Source organism: Ranitomeya imitator, chromosome 2, assembly GCF_032444005.1.
Source record: "Ranitomeya imitator isolate aRanImi1 chromosome 2, aRanImi1.pri, whole genome shotgun sequence".
In the NCBI taxonomy this organism is placed as follows: Eukaryota; Metazoa; Chordata; class Amphibia; order Anura; family Dendrobatidae; genus Ranitomeya; species Ranitomeya imitator.
In genome coordinates, this window is record NC_091283.1 from 357,681,036 (window position 1) to 357,693,192 (window position 12,157).

Here is a 12,157-nt window from a genome sequence, read left to right on the forward strand (position 1 = left end):
GCAAAAGTGTTTCTGGACATAGGTAATCTTGATCTTGCCCTGCTAAATATTTTCTTGGCCTCATACCCCGTCCAGAGGGTTGTTGTCCCTTGTCTTATTTTGACATAATTTTGCACATTAGGCTCATTATTGCACAAGGCATTTTCCTTTCCTATCCCAAATCTTACCTAATGTATGTTTGCAAGAACAGGGTTCTCTCCCCTCTCTACCAGTCTGTTACTGTAAAGTTATTAACTGTGGGCGATATATAGACCTCTGCATGTAACCCCTTTATTATCTGCAGCACCATGGAAATTATGGTGCTAGAAACAGATTTGAAATAAAAAAAAAATATATATATCACCGACAACTGGAATAAGCTATGTTTAGAATGATATTGAACAATATTTCTGACCATGTAATTGCAGTGGATGATGTTATGACACGATGGCGCAGCATCCGGGACCAATACCGGCGGGAAAGACAGCAGCGGGCTAAAAGTGGGTCAGCAGCCCCACTGAAGAAGCGCAAATATATTTACTATGACCGTCTTTCCTTTTTGGATGTCGGTATGGATCTTAGGCAGTAAGTAAAAACCTCTCAACACATTTGTAATGAAACAAAATCTTAGTCTGTTTTGTGGTTTAGGGTTATAACATTACGAATTACATGTAAGGATGTGTCAATATAGTGCCAACAATAATGTAAACAAGCATAAATTCAAAAAGTGTCCTGGAGGAGAGAGGACCCTGGCCGCCAAGCATCCCAAGCTTCAACAAGGGATGGGTGAAAATGTAGTATGCGAGTTTAGAGATGTTCAGGCAGTGTTTTGTTGGATGAGTTGTTACTGCAGGTTATCTGATTGTTTGAAGAGGTGGGTCTTCATGGTTTTTGTATAGCTTGAAATGGTATGCCACATTATGATGTGTTGTGATAGTGTTTGGTACATTTGTGGGGATCCACAAGACAAATCTTGTATATTCTTGTGTGAATATGAGATAAGAGGGGAGTAGAGAAGGAGATGTTGTGCTGATCTGAGGTTGTGTTTTTGTTTTGTTTTTTTAATATTGCTCACAGATGTGTAATTAAACAATGTCCACCAAAAAATTACCTTTTATTGTTTTATTAACAGAACACAGTCTAACCTCACAGAGAGGGAAACCGGATCGGAATCTGAGGCTCTCATAGATCCTGTAAGTGTGGATGAAGAGGTGGCAGGACCATCTTTTGATTCATCAGCATCCATCCTTGAGGACCCATCAGCATCATCATCACTGCAGGCAGCAGCAAGTGAGGAAGATGCAGCACCACCACCCTCAGCAGCACATGATGCGGAAAGGCTTGAGGAACATGGCCAGAGCAGCAGCCCTACAGGCCCACTGGTCTCATCCCCACAGGCAGCTGGGCCTTTACGGAGATCCCGCCGAAGGAGAGAGCTGGAAGCCAGAAGAAGTGATGTTGATGCTGGGGTCCTCAATTATTTGGCCAGGGCAGCCACGGATGACGGAGAGGAGGCCTTTTCCCGCAGTCTTGCCCGTTACCTTAGACCCCTTCCCCGTGGGGTGAGGCTACGTGTGAGAGGGTGTATACAAATCCTGATTGATTTAAGCACCCCTCCAAATAACCCCTATGAGGTGTTTGAATATCTGGAGCGAAGGCAGCTTGGCCAAACCAACCTCTTGCGCCTTCAATTCCCTCAACAGGAGCAGAATCAATCAGGATTTGCAGCACCTACTCCACGTATGCCTACACCTCAACCCCTCCCACCCCAAAATTTACAAAGGCCATCAGACTACCAAATGGCAGGCTACAACCCCCAATCCCAATATGGCCACTTTTCCAGACCCAGTGATGTTGGCTGGTCCCAACCTGGGTTTGGACAACATGGCCATTTTGGGTTGGGGTATGATGCAAGCCAATATGTACATCAGCATGATGCACAGAGACAATTGCCTTATGGTCACCACACAACTGGCCAATATGGACAAGGCCAGTATTCTGGCCCACAAGCCACTGCATCCTCACAGGATGAACTCCCATCGGCCCTTCAAAGGCCCCCTGACCAGGACTCAGAGCTGTCAACATCTCCCCCACCAACTTACAGGGATCTGTAATTGTTTTTTGTTTTGTCTGTTTTTTTTTTGTTTGTTTGGGAGCTGCCTACCATGTTCATTTTGTGTTTGTCCACCATTTCCACTTTGTCGTGGTTCCTTGTTTGAAAGCCCCCCCAAAAAAGGGTTAAAAAAACCATATGCCAAAGTTACCAAAAAAAGGCTTGGTATGTTAGTAAAAAGTTATCACAAAAGCCAATTGGTGTTTGTTGATTAATCATTTTTGCATCACACACATATTCATAAACATAAACATATGGTCATTAAGGAAACAAAACACACACAGTACTGTTTCAGTGGTTGAAAATAGTATATTTCTCAAACAGATCTTTAAAATAATGAAATCACAACTGAGAAACAGCATAATCTTGCCAGGGAGTAGAACCCTGAGGAGAAACAAAAAAATTGGTCAATACATCCCTAACTTTTAGACCAGAAAGGGGACGGCGCGGAGGAGGGCCATGTGGTGTTGGCCTAATTACAGTACGCAACATGTGTTCATTATTACCATCTGAGAAGCAATCATGTATGCGGGTATAGTTGTGCAAAATTACTGATGCTTTGATTACTTCATTTACTGTAGCCTCACTGAGCTGAATGGCAGTCTGTAGGACACGCCATTTGGCCACCAGAATACCAAAGGTGCACTCCACCAGTCTGCGTGTCCTAGATAGGCGCAAATTAAATATCCTCCGACGGTGGTCCAGGTTGCGCCGGGGATAAGGCCTCATGACGTGTCTGGTGAGTTGGAACGCCTCATCTCCCACAAAAAAAGATCATCAACATACAGTATGTGAGGATGTAGAATACATACTGTAACGTGAGGAGAAGTGTTGTGAATTCTGTTGTCGGGCTCCCTCCTGTGGTCATGAATGGTACTTCGGCTGGTTCTGTCCATGGACTTCCTCTGGTGGGTGTTTCTGAGTTTCCTTCCACAGGTGACGAGGTTAATTCGTTAGGTGGCTGCTCTATTTAACTCCACTTAGATCTTTGCTCCATGCCACCTGTCAATGTTCCAGTATTGGTCTAGTTCACTCCTGGATCGTTCTTGTGACCTGTCTTCCCAGCAGAAGCTAAGTTCCTGCTTGTATTTTCTTTGGTTTGCTATTTTTCTGTCCAGCTTGCTATTTTTATTGTCCTGACCACCAGGTCATAACAGAGAAGACGCTCCTCGGCGGAGATGGCTTTGCGCATCCTTGTGTTCTGAAATGTGATTCCTGGGCGTAATATCTCCAACAATCTGTCAAATGTTTGGATTGTCATGCGACAGTAGAGATAAAACTTTTCTGGATGTTCCCGCAGAGCTGTATATAGCCGATGAAAATGGCCTTTAGTGAGGCGTTTAGTCAGAAGAGGATGCACCCACATTCTTCTGCTCCTCCTTCGCGGATCCACAATCACAGGGTATGGGTGCCCAAACCAACGAGACAATAGCCAGTTAAACAAAACCCGCTGCGTTGGGGTGAACTGCAGGTGGTCAGACATGGTACAAATGTTACCACAACACTACAACAGATGTCAAACCACAAAATGACCATATGGGAGTGATCCACCTGTTGTAGAGGCCTTAAATAGGGTTGATGAGGGTAATTTAAATCAATTTCTCCCTCCAAAACCGTTAAATGTCCATTTTGTCAGGTTGCGTGAAAAATACGCATTACGGTGGGCATACGGATTACATACGCAACATTACATGCGCAAAATACGCGACAGTTGTATGGTTTGTATGCCTGGAAATTCCTCATCCTTACCTGCCTTATTTTCTTCCCCCATCCTTCACACCCTGGTGAATACCTCTGTTATTTGTGAGAGCATATTTTGTGTGAGTGGAGTTTACTTTTAACCTTGTCTTTGTTCCCCTGTCTGTCGGGTTGGTGTACTGCAGTACACGGTATCGCATTTCTTCCCTGGATGGGGAGGGAGACAGATGCAGGGCTGCAGTTAAGAGACAGGGCAAGGGCGGAGACCCCAGCATCCTCGCCATCGGAGGTATCCCGGGGAACAGGGCGAGTTAGGGCACCCCCTAGAGCTAGGGCCAGGAAAGGTGCCCCTGGTCCCAGTCTACTCGCCAGTCCAATCGTGACACATACAGTTTATTAAGGAAAATTGGGAAAAAGTAAAAATTAATGGGATAGAAGGAAAATGAAAAAGCTTGGTCTGTACAGGACAGGTAGGGAAAGGGGTTAAGGTGCACATATAAGATACCATATATAGCCCCTTAGTGACGGAGCCAAATTTTTTAAATCTGACCAGTGTCACTTTATCTGGTAATAACTCTGCAACGCTGCAACAAATCCCAGTGATTTTGAGATTGTTTTTTCGTGACACATTATACTTTATGGTAATGGTAAATGTAGGTCAATATGTTTTGTGTTTATTTATTAAAAATATAAAAAATTTGAGAAAAATGTTAAAAAATTAGCAATTTCCTAAATTTGAATGATTATCCCTCTAATCCAGATGGTCATACCACAGGAAAACATTAATAAATAACATTTCCCACATGTCGGCTTTACATCAGCACCATTTGTAAAATGTTCTTTTATTTTTTTAGCATTTTAGGAGGTTTAAAAATGTAGCAGCAATTTTTCATTTTTTTCAAGGAAATTTACAAAATTTATTTTTTTAGGGACCTATCCATGTTTGAAGTGACTTTAGGGGTCCTATATATTGGGAAACCCCCAAACATGATACCATTTTCAAAACAGCACCTCTAGACATATTGAAAACTGCTGTCAGGAAGTTTATTAACCCTTCAGGTGCTTTACAGGAATTAATGCAAAGTGGTATGACAAAAATGAAAATGTGTATTTTTACCACCTAAATGCCTCTAACTTCTGAACAGATTACTAGAGCTGTCAGACTGTAAGGCCGCTATTTGGTCGTGAATTGCCATGGCAAACATCAGGACCACAAAATCATGATCTAAGGGCACAAGTTTGGACAAAGAGGAAGCCCCCACCGTCTGTTAACCATTTATAATGATGTAGTCAATATTGACAGCAGCATCTAAGGGGTTAAACAGATATGGACGGTGCAAACACTGATCGTGGCTAATGCAGCAAGTTGTCAGCTATAGTGTACAGCCGACAGCTGCTGGATTGTCACCTGTATGGGGAGGCTATTCTCTTATATCTCAGGTCAGTTAAAAGACGTATTGGCGGTCACTAAGGGGTTAAGAGGGAAAGGAAAGGAACAGGAAAGGCAAGGAAAGAAAAGAGAAAGGAAGAGTCCCTGTAACCAGGTGGAGAAACGAGAATCTAGAGAAATACTGACTGTTACATAACGTATGATGCTGTCTGCTGGAGTCTGAGGCTATGTGCACACGTATTTTGGAACCTCTGCTTATTTTTCCGCAGCAGATTTCTAAAAACCGCAGGTAAAATGCATTGCGGATTCCACCTGTGGTTTTAGACCTGCGGATTCCTATTGAGGAGCAGGTCTAAACCGCTGCGGAATTCGCACAAAGAATTGACATGCTGAGGAATATAATCTGCAGTGCTTCCGCTCAGTTTTTTCCACAGCATGGGCACTGCGGATTGCGTTTCCAATAGGTTTACATTGTACTGTAAACACATGGGAAACTGCTGCGGACCCGCAGCAAATTCCGCAATGTGTGCACATACCCTAATAGCGGCGCAGTTTTCATGGAATCACATCCATTTTGTTTGGACAGTTAAACAGCAGAATTTTAGTGCAATAACAGCAGCAGAAAATACGCAGCATTTACGCTACATGTGAACATGGTCTAAAGCTCCAAGCAACGTGGATGTGATTCCATGAAATCTCCGCTCTCTGTGGTTTGAAGACGCTGCTGAACTCTGTGGTTTTGGTGCATTGTGTCTCTATAGGCATCTTCTGGGGAAAAAAAGGAAACACTTGCATTTTTAACCCCTTTCCGACGTTGGACGTTATAGACAGATATATAATCACTGCACTCGTACTATGAAAAATGCTTGTTGCAGGTGAAAAAGTTTATTGAAACCAGTGTTGCAGTAAAAAACAGCGGTGATGCGATAGGCATAAATGACGTTTCGGCCAGCTCGTGGCCTTGATCACAGTATCGCCTAGTAGGAAAATTCCTTGTTTACTGCTGCACTACAGTGTTGCTAAGCGTATCAGCCAGAGAATGCGTACGGTAGTCTTGCCAATCTATGTTTCTACTGCTACTCATAAAGATATAGAAAATTAATTGTTGCTGTACCATGGAGCATACATATAGGTGTGGCAGTTTAGTGCTCCTAATGTATAAAGTGTACCGGGCCGGTCGGCGTAGTATGGAGCGCACATATGGGGCTGGCGATTTAATTGTAGTACTATTCAAGCTATAATACACCGGATGTCCCCAGTATGTGGATGGTGCATAGGGATATAGCTGCCAGTATGTAGATTCAGTCCCAACACAACTGTATAGATCCTGTGTTCTGGATGCAATGAGAGCAGTAGTGCACATAGATTTAGATCCGTAGTCCGCTGGTAGCGTTTGTGGTAGGGGGGCCGGCGTTGGTGGCCAAGTGGTGGATGCAGACACACACCGTGTCTTTGCAGAGGAGCGGCTCATTTTTCATAGTACGAGTGCAGTGATTATATATCTGTATATTGCGTGGGACTTATGGTTCCGTTCACTTGCACCGTCATATCCTGAATAGTCGAGTGCTAGCCTTTTGTATTCTCTACGTTGGACGTTATAGTACGCCCATGTCGGAATCCCTCCCTTTGTTGTGGGCTCTGGTGTTGAGCCTACATCTTTCCCAGCCCCTGCTTCTAAGGCTATGTTCACACGCTGCGGATTTTGCTGCGGGTCCGTAGCAGTTTCCCATGCATTTACAGTACAATGTAAACCTATGGGAAACGCAATCCGCAGTGCATGTCAATTCTTTGTGCAGAATCCGCAGCGGTTTTACACCTGCTCCATAATGGAAAACCGCAGTGGAATCCGCACAAAAACCGCTGTAATTCCGCAGGTAAAATGCAGTGCCTTTTACCTGTGTTTTTCACAAATCCGCTGTGGAAAAAGCCATAGAGCTCAAGAATACGTGTGTACATACCCTTACAGTCCCGGGTGGAATTGTGATCCACCTGCAGCTGTTAACCTATTAAATGCCGCTGTCTATCTCTGACAGCAGCATCTCAGTTGTGCTAATCTTGCCCGCTGGTCACCCATCACGTGATTGCGGGACACCGATGGGTTGGCATGACAATGAGAGGTTTCCAGCAGACCTCTATTGTTGTTATTGCCAGATTGCCGTAGTCGGCGCTCATAGCACGTGAGCATTTCTACTACACACAGGCGATCTGATCATCGCCTGTATGTAGCAGAGCCGATCAGACAACTGCAGCTTCTAGTTTCCCATTGAGCTTATTAAAGAAAGTAATAAAGTTTTTCAAATTATTAAAATATGTACATTTAAAATTCAAATCGCCCCATTCAAAATAAAAAATAACAAAAATCAAACATACACATATTTGGTATCGACGAGTTCAGAATCGCCCGATCTATCAATAGAAAAAAAAATTAACCAGATGACTAAAGAAGAAAAATCAAAATATCAGAACTTTTTTTTTTTTTGGTCGCTGCTACGTCGCAATAAAATGCAATAACGGGAGATAAAAAGATCATATCTACACCAAAATGGTATATTAAAAAAAGCCCTCACCCAACCCCAGATTCCAAAAATGAGACGCTACAGGTCTCGGAAAATGGCACAATTATTTTTTTTTTTTTCACCACTTACATAAAAAAAGAACCTAGACATGTTTAGTGTCTATGAACTTGTAATGACCTGGAGAATCATAATGGCAAGTACACAGAATTCTCCCTGTGACACCATCAGAGCTTGTGGCTCAGCAACTTAATACTCCTGTCTGAATTGTTTTAAGCCTGTGGGTTTAAGACCAGGAGACTCAGTGAAAACAAAAAATTCCTTTTTTTGTAATTAATTGCTTACAACTTTTATTACTTTTATCCAACCAAAAAAAACTTGTTCCTCACCTCAGTATACACCTCAGGATACAGGCAGGGAGCATAAAAATACATTGGTATACACAATGCATCTCTATGAATTTGTATCAGCTGCTTCAGGATTCATTGCCTGCTATACAGGTCACTATAACCAAATTCTCCTAACTACATCATAGTGGGCTGTAGCTCCATGATAAAGCAACATACTGGGAACAGATATGCAAGTTTGTGTAATGGGGAGACCAGATCACACTGTGTGATCTCAAATGTTCACCCAATTTCAGGAAACACTGTGATTGGTCTCCTGCAATTTATGCAGAGAGCAGCCCTGCCCCCGAGGAGCCACTGGGAGGGGGCAATGAAGCCATTGGAGAGATGACTATAGAAGCTTGGAGAAAAGCTGTGATGTGACGGGATGTGGGACTGCCTGCCAAATCCAGTGTAAGATGTCCAAGTGAGGTAGTCGTAGGTGAGCTTCTGTTCCCACTCGCTTTGACATCCTGCAGACAATTGTGGGTCCTGGCTGAGTGTTAGTGTTGTGAGGGTCTTGTGCTCGCGTTGGGTGCCAGTAGCTGATGGTATTGGCTGGCCAGGACCACGAGTTCCACAGATTAGGAAAGGAGACTTTTGTTCAAATATGGGAATTTTACTGAACTTGATGAGGGTTATATACAAGAGACAGGGAGTACAGTTCAAGAAGCCTTCTCACTGACATCATCCTTCCACTGCAGTCTGCCCTAGGGCCGGTATAGCACATTGCTTTACCCTACTTCATCACAGCCTAGCTTGTGTCCACAGTACAGTTCAGCGAGTTCCTCTATATCCGCTCGTCAGCTCTGCGTCCTGTCACTATGGACGCCCTGGATCTACCGCTCGGACCCTCACTAGTCCCACAGTCTCAGTCCTCTTTAGGTCCTTACCTTCTTCGGCGTTTCTCAAGCTCAGGGTTTTTTATGACGTCGTTCTATTAGAGGACCCCTTTTAACATAAAAGGCCATTCTGCCTCTTCTGACAGTTTTTAGTCACGCTACCTCATCGTCCCATCAATTCCTTTGCTGTAGTTTACACACGGCAGCTCTGCACACTTGTCACTTCAGACTCTGCTCTGACTAACTTCAGGAGGCAGACCCCTTGTAGTGATGAGCGAATGTACTCTCCACTACTCGTTATTCACCCGAGTATCACTGTACTCCGCGAGCACCGAGCATTTCCAGGATTACTCGTCGGGAACTCGGGTCTCCACCCTGCATTTTCGACGGTCTTAGTGACCAAATCAACATGCATGGATTGTCTGCCAGGCACTGTAATGCCGCAGCCATCTTTGTTGTGGTCTTGCAGCGATTAGCTCGCCGCACAGCATCATCAAGGGTATAAGAGACCGGAAAATATTTTTTGCCAGGTTAATAGAGATTATTTTATTGCAAAGCATTCCAGAGCCCTTTTTTTCTCCACTTGCTTTTTGACACTGCACAATACAGCCAGATCCTTTTCCTAGCACAATGTGAAAATCCAGCATTTTTAAAGGGGTCACAAAAATCACTTATGAGTGCGCAGAAATGGTATGGTAGAGTAGAATTTTTTTTGTCTTACACAATTTCTTGACACCATTTTGCTGAATCAAAAAAAAATACATACAGGCCCCATATTTTACAGCGTGGTACATTTGTGACACGCCTCATACATTCGTGTGCTAAAAAGTTTGGCATTTTAGGCCGGTCGGTATTCCATTTTTTTTGCTGTCTGTTACTCTAGTTATTTTTTTTTTTCATTTAAAAAAATACAGGCCACATATTTTAAAGTGTGGTATTTCCGTGACAGGCCTCATCTATCTGCGTGCTCCAAGTTTGGGCATTTTAGGCCGTGAGTCCAGTTTTTCTACTGTCTGTTACTCTACTTATATAAAGCACTATTTTGCATTGAAAAAAAATAAAAAATACAGGCCACGTATTTGGCAGTGTGGTTGTAGAAGGGAAGTGCCCCAAAATGTATATCTTTATATAGAGATGTGTTTAGTGCAAGTTTTGTGTATATACACATTTATATATACATGTATACCACATGGAGCAAAGCCCTTCCTCCAGCCTGCTGTATTACAAGCTTGTCAATCAGGTTTATTGAGGGGGTGTATCATAGAGGACAATAGACCATGACCTAATCTCACACACCTGGGGCTGGACACACCTCTTTTAGCTGGTCACATAAAAGGGCCAACTCCATGTGGCTCTGGTCTCTTTTGCCTTCCTGGCTTCCTGGGACAAGGATGGACTTACATGGTGGATAAGTATACTCTGTATCCCCTTTTCTTACTAGGCCCTGTACTCAGTAGGGATAGTTAAGCTATAGATGGAGGGCTGATAGTGTATGTGTGATTTGGGTAATTTGGGCAGTTAATTGTGGGTTTTTACTGTGTGATATTCTTGTGATATTACTGTATACTGTGGTGATATTACTGTATTAGTGTTATAGTATCAGTGTGTGTGTATGTATATATATATATATATATATATATATAGGTAATAGACTGCAGATGTGTGTGTAATAAATATCTTTTATTGATACATGGTTTTTTCTCAGTTAGTATACAGTATAAGGAAAAGATAACGTTAAGGCATATTAACTGGATATTAATTAAGTCAAGTTTGGCATTAATAGTTAATATCGGACCTCAATAGAGGTGTAGGTAGAGTTCCTCTTTTATAACTATAAGTTTTATAATTTTAGAGGGGAAACTCATCTTTTTACAGTGGTATTTCCGTGACAGGCCTCATATATCTGCGTGCTCCAAGTTTGGGCATTTTAGGCCATTAGTCCAGGTTTTCTCCTGTCTGTTACTCTACTTATAGACAGCACTATTTTGCATCGAAAAAAATAAAAAATACAGGCCACATATTTGGCAGAGTGGTATTTCTGCGACAGGCCTCATCTATCTGTGCTAAAAAAAATTGGCCATTTTAGGCCTACATATTCTAGTGTTTTTGCTCTGTTTCCCTACTTATTGACACCAATTTGATAGCCAAAAAAACATTTTTAACTACAGTCCAGATAGTTTAAAGTGTGGTTTTCCTGCGCATGTATTACATACAAGTTCGCTCCCAATTCAGCCATTTATAGTGAACGTGTAAAATATTCTAGTCCATTTACAACTGGCAAGGCGCGTAGCAAGGTACGGGAAAGTGGACATGATGGTGATGGTGTAGGCAGAGGCTGGAGCCGTGGGCAAGCTGAAATTGGGCCACAAAAATCACCCACATCTTCTCGCTGGACCTTAGTGTCTGAAATCCTAAGGGGCCGCAGCAAGACAACACTATTGAAGCCAGAGCAGTGTGAAAAGGTTGTTGGTTGGATAGCGGATAATACTTCCAGTTACTTGCCCACCAGCACCCTGTCTTCCATATGGTCAAGTCTGAGTAGCTGTGAATCTGGACCACATATTACTCACCCTGATCCTCCTTCCTCCCACCATGCTGAGTGCCCTGAGACAACTGATCCCACACTCGAACACTCCGAAGAGCTGTTCAAGGTTCCATTTATAGATTCTGGCCTCTCGCCTGGTCCACTTGAAGTGGGGCAAGATGAGATTCCATGTAGTGATGGCCAAATATTTGAGCAGCCACAGTCACAAGAGGTGGACGATGATGAGACACAATTGCCAGAAAGTCAGGAGGAGGACCAGGGTGCGGAAGTGGAAGATAAGGTGGTGGATGATATAGTAACTGACCCAATCTGGCAGGAGAACATGCAGAGCAAGGACAGCAGCACACAGGGGGAGGGAGGCGTAAGCACCCCTTCAGGCAGGAAGAAGCAGTGGGGTGGCTGCAGACAGAAGGCAGGCAACCGTTCCTCGTAACACCAACATGATGGAAGTTGCCAGTCCAACTGTTAGGTCTTCCCGAGTCTGGTTATTTTTTAAAGACTCTGCTGATAACCCCAAACAGGCCATTTGCAACACCTGTCATGCCAGTAGAGCGCCCCCAGAAGCAGGGCCGCGGGTTACTCGGTACCGGTCCTCTCTGTCTCGGACCTAGGGTTGTCACGGTGGCTGGACCCAGTCCGTGACCCTGCTAAGGGGCGTCCAATGAAAGGGGTGATGAAAGTCGGCTAAGGT

The 12,157-nt window shown here is 43.5% G+C and overlaps 1 protein-coding gene across 1 annotated transcript; it reads left to right on the forward strand.

Annotated features, from left to right (window-relative positions):
- Positions 1-414: 414 nt before the first annotated feature.
- Positions 415-2,167, forward strand: LOC138663826 (uncharacterized). The gene is made up of 2 exons (XM_069750170.1): positions 415-564; positions 1,112-2,167. Exons 1-2 carry the CDS (start codon positions 419-421, stop codon positions 2,091-2,093), a joined length of 1,128 nt encoding a protein of 375 aa, XP_069606271.1. The 5' UTR covers positions 415-418; the 3' UTR covers positions 2,094-2,167.
- The last annotated feature ends 9,990 nt before the right edge of the window (positions 2,168-12,157 follow it).